Source organism: Coturnix japonica, chromosome Z (assembly GCF_054131305.1).
Source record: "Coturnix japonica strain WE chromosome Z, WE-NBRP24, whole genome shotgun sequence".
NCBI lineage: Eukaryota > Metazoa > Chordata > Aves > Galliformes > Phasianidae > Coturnix > Coturnix japonica.
The window spans coordinates 55,684,628-55,700,785 of record NC_140702.1 but is presented as its reverse complement, the minus strand read 5'-3'; the positions used below and the strand labels follow the sequence as shown (position 1 = coordinate 55,700,785).

The 16,158-nt window shown below is 38.9% G+C and overlaps 2 protein-coding genes across 7 annotated transcripts in view; one reads left to right on the top strand and one right to left on the bottom strand.

The window, feature by feature from the left end:
* Window positions 1-10,232, top strand: part of CDC20B (cell division cycle 20B) — a 31,277-nt gene extending 21,045 nt beyond the window's left edge. For 4 of the 5 annotated variants that reach the window (XM_085529480.1, XM_015848734.3, XM_085529481.1 and 1 more), the window contains 4 exons: window positions 939-1,167; window positions 2,339-2,464; window positions 3,179-3,296; window positions 6,465-10,232. In XM_085529480.1, the coding sequence (XP_085385606.1) occupies window positions 939-1,167; window positions 2,339-2,464; window positions 3,179-3,296; window positions 6,465-6,604 (613 nt within the window). In that variant the 3' untranslated portion in view covers window positions 6,605-10,232. Of the gene's footprint in view, window positions 1-938; window positions 1,168-2,338; window positions 2,465-3,178; window positions 3,297-6,464 lie in introns of those variants that run through there. The other variant, XR_014939571.1, reaches the window with a different exon arrangement.
* Window positions 10,233-11,120: 888 nt separating this feature from the next.
* Window positions 11,121-15,459, bottom strand: LOC107306002 (granzyme A-like). Of its 2 annotated transcripts, XM_015848743.3 has the most exons (5): window positions 15,301-15,459; window positions 14,490-14,628; window positions 13,175-13,313; window positions 12,194-12,460; window positions 11,121-11,709 (listed from the first exon to the last, which is right to left on the bottom strand). In XM_015848743.3, exons 1-5 carry the CDS (start codon window positions 15,359-15,361, stop codon window positions 11,539-11,541), a joined length of 777 nt encoding a protein of 258 aa, XP_015704229.1. In that variant the 5' UTR covers window positions 15,362-15,459; the 3' UTR covers window positions 11,121-11,538. The 2 variants fall into 2 exon arrangements, with proteins under 2 accessions (XP_015704229.1, XP_085385605.1); XM_085529479.1 differs by lacking the exons at window positions 14,490-14,628; window positions 15,301-15,459 and adding an exon at window positions 13,488-13,891.
* Window positions 15,460-16,158: the final 699 nt, after the last annotated feature.

Here is a 16,158-nt window from a genome sequence, read left to right as displayed (position 1 = left end):
TTGGGTTGATAGAAATGTGGCCAGCAGGGTGAGGGAGGTGATCCTGCTTCTCTACTCTGCAATCAGGAGGCCACATCTGGAGTATATGTATAGAGCTTGTAGATTATTTCCGTACCGCAAGAATAGGTGGAAGAGTCAATTTCCAGCTTTCTGTTAGCATGTCCTTAGGAAATCAGGGAAAAGAAAATGTGCCATAGGTACTTTCAATACTTTCAATGCAGTTATACTATTGCTGAGTAAAACCTATATCAGAACAGTAACAGAAGCCACACTTCCAAAATGGGCATTTTGTTTTAGTAAACTGTCATAACTGGACAGGGTAACCGTGAGAGAGCACAGCCTGAGGGAGCGGTCCCTCAGTACAGCTAGAACTATGCATCCATTTCCTAACAGTTAGTAGTGCAACAGTGTCAAGATGAAAGGGTAAATAAGCTCTGACAAGTAGAGGTGATTAGTGCAGGTTTTCTTTCAGTCTGGAAGTGGGAGGGAGGAAAAGGTGACTGAGTGAACCAAGGAGTGGCTGAGTGCTAATGACTACTACTGGTAAACCCTTTCCCAGGCCAATACAGTTTTATGCTTCTTCTTTGTTGGAGTCATATCTGGCCTTGGGAAAATTCATTTTGCAAAACTTCTTTTCTCGAAGAACATCATCATCTTGACGAACGTCCGTGTTAACTTGTTAACTGTTAAACAAGGTTGGTAGTGTACACTGTAGTATGTTTTCAGGGAAATGAAAACTGTGATGGAGAGCAGATAATTTGCCTAGCTTTTACTGAGCAGCTGCTTTTCTGCTTTCTATTGTCAGCCACCCCTCCATTGTTGCTCTGCAGGCGTGCTTCACACTGATGTGGTTTGCTGCTGAAACCACTGAAGCAGCTTCAGTATGACGATGAAGCATCTTGTTTTTAATATTAAACACATGCTGTCTTTTCTCACAGTGGTTCAAGACTGGGATCTATTCATCACCATGATGTTCGAGTGGCTCAGCACCACGTTGGTAGTCTTTGCCAAAAGACACAAAGCATTTGCAGCCTCAAATGGTCATTAACCAGTCAGTTGCTCGCAAGCGGGTCTAGTGATGGTACACTGAATATCTGGCACGGTGATCCTGGTGTGAATGTGCAGTCACAGCCACTGAAAACCATACCTCATTCTTCAGCAGTTAAGGTATATGGAGAAGGGGAAAAAAAATCTATATTTATTCTCATCAAATTATGTCATTGATGTAAACAACATGTGGAATTTTTCAGATTGTCTCAGTTTATTCAGATTTCTATTAGCCTCTTCTCTCCTGATTGTTATGCAGATAGTTTAATACCAGTTCTCCTGATGCAGATAAAAGTGGTAATGCTTTGATTGATTATGAAATTCTACTGGATTAGTAGGACATTGCAAATATAATACTAATAAAAAATAAAATCTATAGCCTCCTCCTCTCTCTCTGTCCTGCACAGAAAAATTCAATGGCACAATGATTAAAAATTGTCAGACAGGATCTTCCTGTTGCTGGAATTCTAGAAGATTGTCTCTGAAATTCCCTCTGCTTAAATTATTTTATATGTGAAGTTTCTTTTGCTCTCCTGCCCATTTCAAGTTATGATTGCTGAAAGCCAAAGATCTGAAGAGAGAAACTGGAAATGAAACAACTTAGATTCTTTATTAAGTCCCAGTCTTGGAAGGAGAGGTCAGATATCAGCAAGGAGGAGGAATCCAGCATTTATAAGCTGCTTATCCTCCCAGAAGAGTCTGAGACTGGCCTGAAGCACTGATGATAAAGGATCAGGGAAGATTATTGAAATGGGTGGAAATCAGTTCTTGGTAGCTTTTCTCCAGATTGGTCCAGGGCCCTGGGCATATTGAAGAAATATCTCAAGAGAATCTAACTTTAAAAAAAGTCCTCAAACATTAAAAACATTGCTCATGCTTCTGCAATGGCTTGATTTAGATGGAAGTCAAATTGCATTCTGTTGGGTTCTTCTGGCACTGAGGTGTGAATCTGTGACCTGTGAAGAGTGAGCAGAGAAACTGGGATTACATGAGGAATTTCATTAAGGAAGGCAGTGTAGTTAAACGTAAAGAAACAGCAAAGGGAGCAGTAATTGGAGTTTTGGAATCCTACATTCTGCATCTGTATGGCAGGAAGAGCATGATGTAGTACGGAATAAAAAGCAAGAGATACATTCTGGGTGTGTGTTGCAGTTCATTTTTTTAGCTAGGCTTTTAAGCAAAATCTATTCTCTGTTTTCCAGCTAACCTCCTAGTCTGTTCTGGTGTCTGATTTCTCTTTTCTTTTTTCTTTTTTTCTTTTTTTTTCTTTTTTTTCTTTTTTTTTTTTAAGGCTATGAACTGGTGTCCTTGGCAATCCAATGTCCTTGCTACAGGGGGTGGAATGAAAGATGGGATTTTGCGTGTCTGGGACATAAACCATGAGAAACTCCTACAAAGTGCAGCTACAGATTCTCAGGTGAAGTGATGAACTGTCTGCATACTCTGGCTCTGCTCTTCTTGTATAGCTGTGCTCATTTGGCAAACTACTGACTTTGAGGGTGGTTCTGTGGGCAGGGGAACAGCAGGATTTTCTCTGTTTCTGCAGTTGTGCTACATTCAGTGCTGCAGTGTGGGGCTGGAATCAGAAGTAGTTTGTTTTTCATTTATGATTTCTCTTCACGCAGAAATGCTCAAAGGGAAGGTGGTCTCACAGCCAGACACTTTTCATCATCTTTTTATTTGTAGCAATGATGGTTTTGGCCACAATTCTCGTGAAGATAGAGAGCTGATGGGGTGGAAGACAACCCAGTGTGCTGGGGTGGGGAGAGGTCTAAGAGCCAGAGGGCAAACATCAGTCTCTTGGGTTAGAATACTAGGAGACAGAGAAACAAATTCTCAGCTGGAATAAAGCAGTATAATTGATGATTTTCCTGGAGCTGTGACAACTTAGATGAAGATATGCTTAGAGGACTTTGGTTTCATACTGATAGGCTATTAACACATTTAGTCTATAGAGCAGCTGTACACTGAAGTGTTGCAAGAAATGAAATCATCCTTCTAAATAAGTAAATATTCTGCTGGGGCTATTTCTCAGTAACTTCTTCAAGTGCTGTAGATAATATTTCAGATCTACTGAATGATCTTTGTTGACTCATTTTGAAAACTAAAATAGGATTTTAAATTGCAATAGATTTGTTCATTGCTCTGGTTACCCAAAACCAGTGAACTGATGACTGGACAAGGCCTTCCTGGAAATCAGATGAAAATATGGCAGCATCCAGCACTTATCAATTCATCAGAACTCTATGGCAAGTATTTCAGTGCATTGTTTTAGACATTTTAATTACCTATTTTTCTCTCTGACCAGTCTGTTGGTTTTATTTTAGTTTAGTTTTGTAAATACATGCATTATACATTTAAGTAAAATAAAGTTTAAAGAGCACTCACCTACACATCTTTACCTACATGGAGGTATTCATTCATACAGTCTTGATGTATGAGATTGTAAAGGTTGACTTAGTAAGATAATGATGTGAATTTATTCTCCTACCATTTCTGAAGCTGCCCTAAGTGCAGACTGTGTGGATTTACACTTCTCCCTAATGATTACCAGGCCTGGACCGACTGTGGTGGTGTCAGCTTGCTTCCAAGACATTGTAGGCTGATGGCCTTCTAGATAACACAAACTAGATATATGACTCTTCAGTTTTGAAGCATATTGTGCCAGGATATTGTACCAGCTTCCAAATTAAGTTTGAATGTGATAAATCTCTATATGTTATTGAGTAATGACTGCTTTTGGCTGTGAAGCAGTGCAATGCTTTATGTTGTCCTTGTACCATGCTGACAGCTAGAGGAAGTGGAGTCTCCATACAGTTTTGTAGCTGTAGTGCTAGACTATATGTCCCAGCTGTTGTTTGTTATTAAGCCTTGTTGTTGCTTGTGCTTGCTGTCACTCTGATGCACTGAGTTTTACTTGTTTCAGCATTAAATGAAGTGAGCCAATAGATGCATCTGAAGTTAAAACGAAAACAAATTGTTTTCACATTGGCTGCATTTTCACACTTACTGACAATGTGTGGCCAAAGAAGGTCTGGATTTTTAGCACGACAGGTATAGCTGGTATTTACAAATACTTTTGCTGTTGCTGCATTTGATGGCATTTGTTAAATTCCTGATGGGATGCTATCCTTGAAACCTGTAACTGGGCTTCAATACTAGCCTATAAGGGGAAATCATAGAAGAGTCAAGTGTGTAAGGATGATGGAGTTCAGCAGAAGCATTTGTGTATCTGGTTACACGTTATCCCTCTGTGATGCTACTTGTCTGTGCTGCTTCTCCTTTCTTATCCCTCTTTATTCATGTGTGGCACTTAAGGTAGTGTCGTGTAATATTCTGAGAAATTAACAGGCGAGTGACTTGATCTTTAGTCTTAACTGCTAGAACCTGAGGTTTCTTTAGTCTTAAATGCACTATTCCAAATAAAACCTAGATTTACCTTCAGCAACATTTATCATACAAGAAAACTGTGTTATTAGTTGGGTGAATCTGGGGTGTTATCATCCTGTTTCTGGTTCTATTTAGTTTACCTGCAAAATGAACTATTTTTCATGAAAAAAAAAGTGCAGATAATTCTTACAAAGATACATCTCTGCTTACAGCCCTGTTTTAAGGAAGTGAATATTTAAAACAAAATGACAATGTATCAAAACATGCTCAGAAAGAATACTGTAATGGATGATTGTGAGATGGTCCTAAATTCACCTCAGACAGCCCTTAGCACCTATACAGCCAATAAATTAACAAATAAATGTAACTGAATTTTGTTGTAATTGAGATTGCCTATTACTGAACGTAATTACAACAGAATTCTGATGGATACTATCCTTCTTATAGCAGAGTCCATGTTTGGTACACTTCTAATAGAACTATTAGAGCAGTTTACTAGAAGAAGAGATTTATTTTGTATGTAAATGTAATCTCTTTAGAACTTAGAAACGTTGCTTTTAACAAAGAAAATACAGAATAAAACAAAATTTGCTATTTCTTTGAAACATACCCTGGTGTGATCTTCAAACAGTGGTTTAAAACTCCAGCCTTCTCAACTCAGAAAGTATGGAAATTTATAATTTTGACTTCTCTGATTTCTTCTGATCCTCCAGCTCTCTGACTGAAACTGGTAATAACTTTTGCAGTCAGTGCTGTGATCCAAAGACCACATCTACAGTTCCTCCTTCAAAACTGTTAAGAGACACTGAATGGAACAAAAGTGTAAAGAATTTGCTGACTTTGTAAATTCATGGGTTTTGATATTGACAGAGATCATGTAATCTTTAATAGCTTGAGAAGGATCAAAGCCTCAAAATAATACCTGCTGAAATAGTTTAATGATGGTACCAAAATTCTAGTCACAGAGTTTGGGTGGGGGATGTTTCTCAGCACCAGTACAGCAGAATCTTGCTTCTGGTCTGCAGCCTTATGCATCGTCATGAAGTACTACTGTAAGAAGTCCTACAGCTTCAGACGGCCTTGCAGTTCTTCACATTCTTATCTACATAATTCTGTTTTGAGCTAGAGAGAGAAATGCCATCTCCATTGTGTTCATGGGTAATTCATGTGCAAAGGCTGAGAACACAGGTCATCTATATTCATTCAAAACAGTCACCCAAGACTTCGTGACTCTTCACTAATTTTCAGGATATGACTCATGTGGTCTGTTTTAGATGAGAGACACTACACCTCAGAATCCTCATTTTTTTCTCTTTGGTGTCTGTGTCAGCTATATGATAGTCAATAGCAAATCTCAATAGTCTCAGTTTAGTATCAAACAGTTTCTTCTTTACATTTCAGTTGCTTCTACTGTGGGAGACCCTTGTATAACTGAGTTAATGACTTGTGTACATTATTTGTGCTGCTAGACTAGGGTAGCTTCTGGCCTTCAGCTGCAGCTGCTAAATTTTTCTCCAACTGCAGACAAAACCAAATGTAAAATTTCAATAAATTTTTCATTGGGATCACTGTAAAAAGATCTTAATATTAATAATGTAGCAGCTGGAACCACTATCTCATAATTGTTGGATCAGCTGCTAACTGTCTGCACGCCATAGGCAGCCAGATGGGAAAGCTCAGCAGTCAGACTCATTACCAAACACAGACAAGACTTAGGTTATAAATGCAGTGAAGAAACAAGAGCACAGGTTTTGTGTTCTCCTTTGACAGAAATGTCTTTTCAATGTGGTTCAGTCCTGGAAGTTAAAGCCTGATCCCTAGGAAGAAAACACTGCCTTCAGCTCTTTCTTAATATGAAAATACTCTAAACAAGAGGCTATCTTTACACATCTTGCAGGGTGCCAATCTGGTGCAGGAAACGCAGAACACTCTCTGGCTGTGGATGTAGATAGAAAAAGTGATTGACAATCTGTTAAATCATGATGTATCTTAGCATTTTTTGTTTTTTAACATATTTTATTTTTCAGGTCATGAAGGGAGAGTCCTGAACGTAGCCTTGAGCCCAGATCAGAGGAGGCTCTTTTCGGTTGCTGCTGATGGGATAGCTTGTGTGTGGAAATGCCATGAGTCTAAAGAGAGCAAAAAAAAAAAGATGTTTTTTTCCTAATGATTATTAGAGCTCATTCTTGTGACTTATTTTCCTTGAAAGCAAACAATTTTACGTATCTCACTCATTCAGTAATTCAAAATATGTGTATTCCTTCCAACTGAAACATGGCAAAATAGAGTGTCATTTTTTTCAAGAGTAAAGCAATTTCCCCCATTAGTCCATCATATGAAATGTTACTAGCTTGTCTTACTTAGCCTAGAGGAAAAAAAGTTCCAACTCTGAAGAATAACAAATCATATTTGTTTTCATTAAACTAGCAAGCATGAATGGAATCTACCCCATGCCAACATAAGGTCTTAGGTCATGCTTTTAGCTATGATTCTTGTAATTTTACATGGTCTTAGTGTCTGTATTGGAATCCATGTGCCAGGCTGTTTAAATTGTGTTGAGTCAATCAAGGTCTGGGATCAGCAGATACCAGTCCAAGGGGCTGGACTGTTTTATATATCACATAGCTTATAGTACAGAATCTGCCTAAATATTTCTAGAGATCCTAGCAAAGCATATAATGCTAAATAAAAATAAATGATTTGTTGGCAATTCTTCATTTTTAGTAATAGCAATGATAATTAATTTTACTAGCTAAATAATCTGTGTTGGATTTAGATTTTTTTCCTTATATCCACCTACTGTGTTTGTTAGATGTTTGGAAACACAAATAACTGCATAATAATTCTATTAATATCCATAGTTCTGTAATCAACATGTTAATAAGCCAGACAGGCATAGTCAGAGAAGTGCAGCAGTTAGTTTTTTTTTATCCCTTAAGGGTAGTAATTTAGTTCTGGGTGTCTGCAGGTCTGGCAGCTGTCACTTTTGTATGAATTTTATGTAATGCCACACCTCTTGGACTTTAATAGGAGTTTCTCTGCAAAATTCCTGTGTACTATCAACAGCTAAGAAAGGATGCCAGGTTTGGTCTTCAGATGCTATTCAAATGCAGTTCTGTAGAGCTATTCCAAGCCATATTTTAGCCATAAGTGTCTCTGGATCTTTGATTTCATTATTTGGAATGAAGAGAGGCAAGGATTCACTCTTGCATTTGTGTCTTAAAAGCCCTGTTAGCTCAGAAACTCAGGAGTTTTGTCCCAGTTGAAATATATTTAGTGTCTCTCCTCTAGCTGGACTGTGAGAAAATGGGATATAAGGGGAGTAGATCAGTGTCCACTCATGGAAAATTCAGCTGTTGATCAAATGCTTGAAAAGAGATAAGCAACATTAGCAGGGGCACAGGCATCTCTGGAGGTGAATGTGAAACTCCCTTGTCTTTAGTTCTCATCATTTTAAAAACCTTATCTGATATTCATAGGTCACATGATCACTAATTTTAGGTCTGGCAGATTGAGACCACTCATCATTTTTACCTAACAAGTTACTGACTTACAATAAATCTGCCACCAAGTTACCGTTTCTGTGGTCACCCTGTGTCGTCTTCAGGAAAGTTTAGAAAATGAGAACAGTGGTTATGAATTTTGAAATTACTGCGAAGAAGCTGATGTCTGAGAATGGGAAATACACTGTGCCTGTCTCCTAATATATTGTGTAATGTTTGATCAATTAACTAGAATATGATTTAAATATTCAAAATAGTGTTTTATAAAATTTTAAAGGTTGTTGTTGTTTTTAATGTTAAAATAATAGTTTCTCTCTGTTGACTGGGAGAAAAGCAGTGGAATTCAGTTCTTTACTCATATATTTCAGGAGCTGCCCTGGAAATTCTGTCCTTTGATGGTACCTAAGTGTTGGTTTGCCACTTAAAACAGGGTGGAGGACTGTGGTGAAGAAGAAACTGAAGTTAGGCATATTTTGTTGGACATTTGTCTGTCAAAATAATTTAAAAAACCCTGCTTATTTTCAAACTAAGAATTGTTCAGTACTTAATTCTCCATGTTCGTTACTGATCTGTGAAACTATTGGCCCCAGAAGTATTTCAACACAATATCTGACGGAGGGAGAAGTTGCACCTCACAACCTCTCTGGGTAGCCTGTACCAGTTCTCCATCATCTGCACAGCTGATAAATTCTTCCTGATTTTCAGAAGGAACTTCTGGTGTTCCAGTTTGTGCCCATTGCCTCTCACCCTGGCACTGAAAAGAGCCCAGTTTCATACTCTTTGTACCCTCCCTTCAGGTATTTATAGGCAATGATGAAATCATTGAGCCTTCTATTCTCCAGAAAGGGCAGTCCCAGCTTTCTTAATTCATAAGAAAATTGATGCAAACCCTTCATCATCTTGGTGGCCCTCCATTGGACTACGGTAGTGTAGGGCAGAACTGGATACAGCACTCCAGAGATGATCTCAGCAGTACTGAGTTGATGGGTAGGATCCCCTCTCTTGACCTGCTGGTGATACTTTGACTGATACTGATGCCCACTCATACCCAGGCTAGTCTAAGACAAAGATCAGAATCCATTTCTTGAGGGCCAGCTTGTTCTGCATTGGGATCTGTATGGACTCAAGGCTGAGTCTCCACAAGTGAAACAGATGATAAGGTATAAATGGCTGAAACCTAGGCCATCAGCCACATAGTTCTGTCCAAGGTGGAATATTTTACAGCTCGTATGCAATCCAAACCTTCAGAACAAAAATCATTTTAAAAGAGGAAAAACTTCACTGACAATATAATAAAGTGGTTATCTGGTTGTGATGCAATGAAATAGACTACAGAAACTCCTATTAGGAAATGCCTTTGCTCTGCACATAAAATGCACTCCTGCTGCTACACAATCTGACTTGATGCTACTCAGCATCATTGCTTTACTTAATGCTGCATAAATATAAACCTGTTCACTTCCTGGTTTACAGTGAGTAGGAATTGTTACATGCTAGATGTAGAAATGCAGTTGATTTTAACACTTGATCTAGCTGATACATGTGATCTTAATTGCTAGTTAGATTCTCTGTTGCATAAACTTGCATGGGCTCCCTCCAGTAGTGGTGGAGCTGTATGTGACTTCCAGTCTGGGGAAGAGGAAGGAATAAGATGAAAATGTGACAGTGAAAAATTGGACAAAGAGTAAAGTAACAAAGTAAGACTAATCAATGGGGAGAGTGAAGTAGCCCAGGATGATTGTTTTGAAGATCAGCTGCAGATTTTTCACAAGAATCAGTTCTTTCCTAACTAAGGATTTGGTTGTTTGCACAAGGGGAATAGAAAAAAATTCTGTGTTGTTTTACTGATTTTCTGGGTGTTTAAAACAGAAATAAAGTCATCACATTGGGTGCTAGTAGGCCAGAGAGCCAGCTTTCACTGATACAATCTTCACTGTCTAGGAATCCTCTTCTCTTCTTTGCTTCGCTTCTGTGTTTGTGCTCTTTTGTGCTTTTGCATCTGTTGGTGCATTCAGTACATAACTCAAACATATGTAACTACTCTTTAGGAATTACAATCAGGAATGTTAAAAATTTTGACTGTGTAACATCTGTAATGGACAGAAAACATAAAAAAAGATGTTTGGCATCAAAACTTTTAATAGACGAGGCTCTCTCCCTCTGCAATAACTAAATACTGGGTGAAAACAGTTGTATTTTAATCCACATTTTCCCACACTATCCTTAGAAATTATGTTCAATTATTCATTATTAAGAGATATTTTTAAATTAAAATCATGCTTGATTTATCCACCTTGTGAATGCTCTCTGCTTTCTTTTAGTTGATGCCTATTTCCAATTTAGAAACCCCAAAGAAACAAAATAAAACCACCCCCTTTTTGAGGCATTCACAGTATTGAAAATATCCAATGCTGTTAATATAGAGGGGGGAGAGACATTTTTCATAATACGTCTGTTTGCTGTTTGACAAATGGTTGTTGAAGTGCTTAAAAACTCTACTGTCTGTGTCAGTGGCAGTAGTGGAACCATGAAGGTTTCTCAGCTGGAGTACTGATAAGATAAAATGCTATTTGTAATACAAAAACAACAACAACAAAAAAGCAAAACAAAAAACCTATGGAATCACAGGACCAACCTTAATGATTCTCTAAGTCTACAAATGTATTTCTTTCTTCTTTTTGTTTTCTTTCTTGTGATAGCACAAGAAACAGCGCTCAATTCATGTTGATGCTCCATATGAGACACTTTCTGTCACTTCTCAGCTTATCAGCTGTTTTCCCTTCCCTTCCCTTCCCTTCCCTTCCCTTCCCTTCCCTTCCCTTCCCTTCCCTTCCCTTCCCTTCCCTTCCCTTCCCTTCCCTTCCCTTCCCTTCCCTTCCCTTCCCTTCCCTTCCCTTCCCTTCCCTTCCCTTCCCTTCCCTTCCCTTCCCTTCCCTTCCCTTCCCTTCCCTTCCCTTCCCTTCCCTTCCCTTCCCTTCCCTTCCCTTCCCTTCTTTCCCTTCCCCTTTTTGCATTCTTTTTTTTTTTTTTTTCTTTCTTTAATATAATGTTGCTGATTTTGGTGCATTCTTTAAACATTCTTTAAAGCAATCTTGCACATCCCAAACATTATTGGCATGGAATATCTATATTGCAATAGACACAGTGTACCACATGAAGTGACAACTCTGAGCAATAGAATTTATTGCCATTTCTTTTATTTAATGCAGATTACATGAAGAGTTGACACGCAGAGGCTTCAAATTCAAGTTGGAAATTACACTTTGATTTGATTTGACACTTGGTCAGAAACACTCATCCATGTAAAGCTAAGTCTGAATGTGCAACATGAGGAGGCTGAAAGCTTGAGTCACAAATGGACTCCATAACTCTATAAGCTACAAAAGCTGTTCTAGCAGAGCGCTCTGTTCAGCTTGGTTAAAATCGTGCCTCTCCCTAAAATGGATATATGAAATTTATCTATACAGACTTCAAGGTACTAAAAATCAGTGTGGGAATAACTTCATGGGAATATTATGGGCATATCATGAAGCTGTTTTCAAAAGCATATTTCAAAGCTACATTTTGTTGCTCAGTCACAAAGCAGGAAATAGTTTGATCAAATCCCAGTCTGTAAGTCTCCACCTATGGTTTTCCATATCCACTGAAGGTGTTGTTTTGTGATTAGAGTGTAGATACCAGGACCATTGAGAGTACCACACTTATCCTTCCCAAAAGCAGTGATGCCTTTCAGCACATTATTGCATATTAAAGGTCCACCTGAATCCCCCTGGAAAAAAAAAAAAGGACAGAAATTGTCATTCAGATTTACAAAACCTACAGAACTGGTCCCTAACTTAAAACTTACACTTACTCCAGTTCTACAGTAGAAATAAATATGTAGACAACGCTTCCCCCTTAGCGCCCCTCTCCCCCCCCCCCCCCCCCCCCCCCCCGTTCCTTCCCACCACCCTCTCCTCCAGAAGATAAGTTTATCATTAACAAAAATAATAATTAGAGAAGCGTGACCTTTTGCTTGTGAGTTATGCAAAAATAAATCTAGATCAGTGTGAAGATATGGCCAGTATTTTTGGAAGTGAAAACCCAGATTTATTTTATTTTAAGGATTAGAAGAAGTAGCCCTGGTAAATTTACTCTTTTGTGGTATTATTCCTTCTGGAACTGTAGGTAGGAATATACCATGTGTAAAAACTGCTGCTTTATACTGCATTTTTAGTATAGTCATTGTGGATAATGCCCGTAAATATACTCACTTGACATGAGTCCTTTCCTCCTTGCTTAGATCCTGCACATACCATGTTATTTGTTATTTGATTATTGTAATGTTTCTTGTCATTGCAGGTTTTTCTATTGATGACAGTGATGTTAACTTCTCTCAGGGTATCAGACAATTCTTTCCTATTATTCACAGTTAGTCCCCATCCTGCTACACTGCAAGTTGTTCCTGGTTTGACATCATTACCAGAGGTAGGCAGGGGAATGACTTTCACAGCGCGATTAATTTTTGCTCTTTTCTCAAGCTGTAGAAGATAAGGAAAATAATTTTTATGGCAGAGAGTCTGACAGAGATCTCTGCATGTTAATCATTAGATCTTTTCCATTGTGGAAATGAGGGATTGCTGCAAACCTTTTCTGAGATTTGTGTTTGTGATGGAAGTTATGTAGTCTATGTGACAATGTAGGAATAAGGAAAATGGGTATCCACTTTCCAATAAAAATCCATTCAACTGCTGAAATATATGCTCCAAAAATGCCCTGTTTCTCTTCTGTGGCACCCACAACCATTGGGAGTTATCTATACATGGGGAATCTAAGCCTTTGTTTTCCTATGACAAAAAAAGCAGCAATAACTGATGGCAAAAATGAGAATCAGAGAAGTTATAAATTCTTAATGGAAATATAATTTAGAATATTATGTTTTTAAACATAGTTATTTTTACATCTGAAATATGCTGCTCTCTGTGAATATTCAGTACTTCACTGAAAAGCCAGAAAAGCTTGGCCACGCTGCAGAGTTTTTCTACTGCTAGTACAAGCATATGTTACAGGAGTTGTTGAGTGCCTTGGTCTGCAGTAAATCCCCAGTCCCTCAGTCAGCTGGATTTGCAGACCAGTCTACATCACCCAGGAAACAGTGTTCCCAGAAACTCCCACCTCTCTTCCTCACAAGAATGAAAAATCTAGTGCATCACAGAGATGTGTATTCCTCTAGAGGTGAGTAAATAAGTCCGTACCTTCAGCAGCATAATGTCGTGTTCCTTTGTTTGGAAAGAGTAGGCTGGGTAGGGAATTTCTTTTGCAATCTTAATAACCTGTTTTTCTTTTTCTCTTTTTGTCCGTGAATGGGCTCCAAGGGTAACGCTGCCTCCTCTCCTGAGAAGAAAGATAACATGGTTAGTGGGATTCACCTGCTGTAAGTCTGTAATTCCTTGCTCTGGTCTTCTCTGGCCTGCAAAGCAACAGTAATTTAGAAGAATGTAGATCATCCTGTTTTCACAAGTAGTTTAGAAAAATTGTGTCAGTGAATCACAACTGATGCTATCCTACTTGCAGCCTCCCAGTGGCAGGGTTTGGGTCCCTGACTCAGAAGCTGTCCCCTGGGAGCTGAATGTCTGCCACAGACAGGTGGTGAAGCTTGTTGGAGTAGCTGTGCTCAGTTTCTTCTTAATACAGCAACCAAAACTTTGAGAAAGCGATTTCTGATGTTCCTTCAGCTATGAAGAGCTGTATGAATGTTGCCTGAGCAATATTAAATTAATTATGTAATGTATTTTTTCTTAAATGAGATCTCATTCAGGATTGTTGTTCGCTGTATATTGATTCCACAGCTTTCAGACCTAGATTCTAGTTATCTCTCTGGCTGGTGGGAGGATAAAAAGTTACAAGTCTCTGATATACACAGTCCGGTAATTCACTGGCCCTGAGCAGACTGTTGACAGAGCCTGTGTGAGGTCTGGCTCAGCAGCAGCTCCAGTCATCCTAGCAAAGGCAGTGGGTGGGATGTGAGATTTAAACCTCACATCTTGCCTGGCCGGGGGAGCGTGCAAGACCAAACAGCCACCCATGTCTTGAGTCAGACAGGAAGAAGCTAACATACCTAGTAAAGCAGTGGTCTCTAAATGTCTCCTGTCATCTGCAGGATTTTTTTTTTCCTTTATATTCATGTGCTGTCTGTTTCTTAACTCTGTGTCTTTTACAGAATAAAATGATAAGAACTTGCTTCTGTTTTCTTAGCAGCTATTTAGACTGGGCAGTCCTCTGGCCAAGAGTCCTGTTTGAGAGAACAGGCATAGATCTTTCCCCAAATTCACAATTTCAGCATCGTTATTCTGTGCTTTCCTGTGACTAGTGGCTTCTAAAATATCTCGTCAGAAACACTGAAGGTCAGTGTACCTTCTTACATTATTTTTGCTCATCAACACATGGTTGTCAACTTAAGTTTAAAAACTTGATAATGCTAAATGCACTGGATTACCAGGTACACAAACTTTTCTTCTTGAAGTGGGAAACTGGGTACTCCATAGTTTCTGAATCAGAAAAACAACTTACAGACAGCAATGAGCAGCTGTTAACACCCAGTCTGGCTTGATCAAAGCTCCTCCACAAAAATCTTTTCCGTCGAGTATGGCCATAAATGGCCTTGAGTGTGGTGCTACTTCATGTCCTCCGATGATATCCACGCACAACTCTAAAAATAAAAGTAGGCCACAATACACACAGCTGGGCTGCAAAACACCGTGAACTCTTAGGAAAGTACACTTAACACAGTTAAGAAGTATAAAGACACACGGGAACACATTGCTATGTAGGTCTTCAAGATAGGCTTTTAAAAGTGCTCAGCAGTACTACTTATGTGTCTTTCAGTGGCATTAAAATAAGGTTAGTGGCATGGAATAAAACCCAGCAACCTAAGCATTATTGATCTTACACAGGTTTATTTTCCTGAAGTTCTCTGTTATGGATAATTTCTCAGCTTTCATTGTAAGAAACTCAGACTTGCCACTACATAAATGTTGTGCAGTGTCTTGTTTTGTGTGAGCCCTTGGCAACTGAGCTATGTAAGGTAAAATCAAGAGAATCATATATGTACATGCCAATAGAGTGAATGATCAAAAATGGCTGTACTAATTTCCCTGAACTCCTCCAAATGATTTGTCCTCTTTGCAGTCTTAATTACTACTATCCATTCAGAAATGATTTTGTTTGTATGAAAGATCAAAGACATACAGAGATAGAAAAATAGATAATAATTTCAACTCTAATAGTAATTGCAACAATTTTCTTTATGCTAATACATTCAGCTTAAGTGGAACTCTCTGAGTCAGCATTTACACTCGAAAGGATCAAACTGTGCACTTACCTCCAGGAAGTATCAGGAGAATGATGGCAGCAGAGGTGGACAGAGTGAAAAAAACACCCATGGTGTCTGCCTGGCCTCCCCTATTCACTCTGTGTTATATATCTAAACAAAGAGGATGTGGGTTTTGTTTTTCCTCTTAAGGACATCTGACATCTGTAACTGTGAAAAAAAGTAAGACCTTCCTGAATGTATAACTCACAGCAGAAATGTGAATGAGAAATCACATCATCTGTTGTGGTATGAAGACAGCATCTCCCCCTTCGTGTTCTCTCTATAGCATCAGCAGAGAGCTAGTGTGAATGCTGAAGAGAAACCTCGCAAGCCACTACCTATCCACTTACACATCTTACATAAATATAAGTTTGATTCTGTGGCTTACTTGAAGATCATTAGTTACATTCTAGACACGTCAGGACAATCTGTCTAACCTTGAGTACCTGGAGGATAAAGACCTCACAGGTGTCTGGTAACCAAAGGGAGACCATACCATCCTGTCCCAGCTCACATGCCTTAGTGTCTGCAGTTTAATCTTAAGTGCTAATGGCTGAAGTCTACCTGGTCAATATATTCAAGGTATGCTACAAAGATATTCAGCAGCTCGGTTGCTAGGGATCTGTCTACTTGAGTTGAATTACTGTGCAAGCTCTGCTAACTTCATTAGTCAGATCTACACTGGCTGAAATAGGAGTAAACGTGCCTGTCTCAGAGGTAGGCATCTGAGTGAGACACCTGCACGTTCCTTTTTGGTGGAGCTGGTTCCAACTTCTGAAATGAGGAGAGAGGAATCCCAGCCCAGTTCCCATTAGAAAGTCGTCTGTATCATTCAGGAATGCCTCATGGCCAAGGAATCTGCTATGT

Excerpts from the sequence above, each read along its gene's own strand:
- LOC107306002 (XM_015848743.3), bottom strand. The coding sequence starts at position 15,361 with ATGGGTGTTTTTTTCACTCTGTCCACCTCTGCTGCCATCATTCTCCTG. Across the intron at positions 14,629-15,300 it reads TCTCCTGATACTTCCTGGAG|AGTTGTGCGTGGATATCATC; the intron begins GTAAGTGCACAG and ends TTTTATTTTTAG. Across the intron at positions 13,314-14,489 it reads ACAGCTGCTCATTGCTGTCT|GAGAGGAGGCAGCGTTACCC; the intron begins GTAAGTTGTTTT and ends CTTTCTTCTCAG.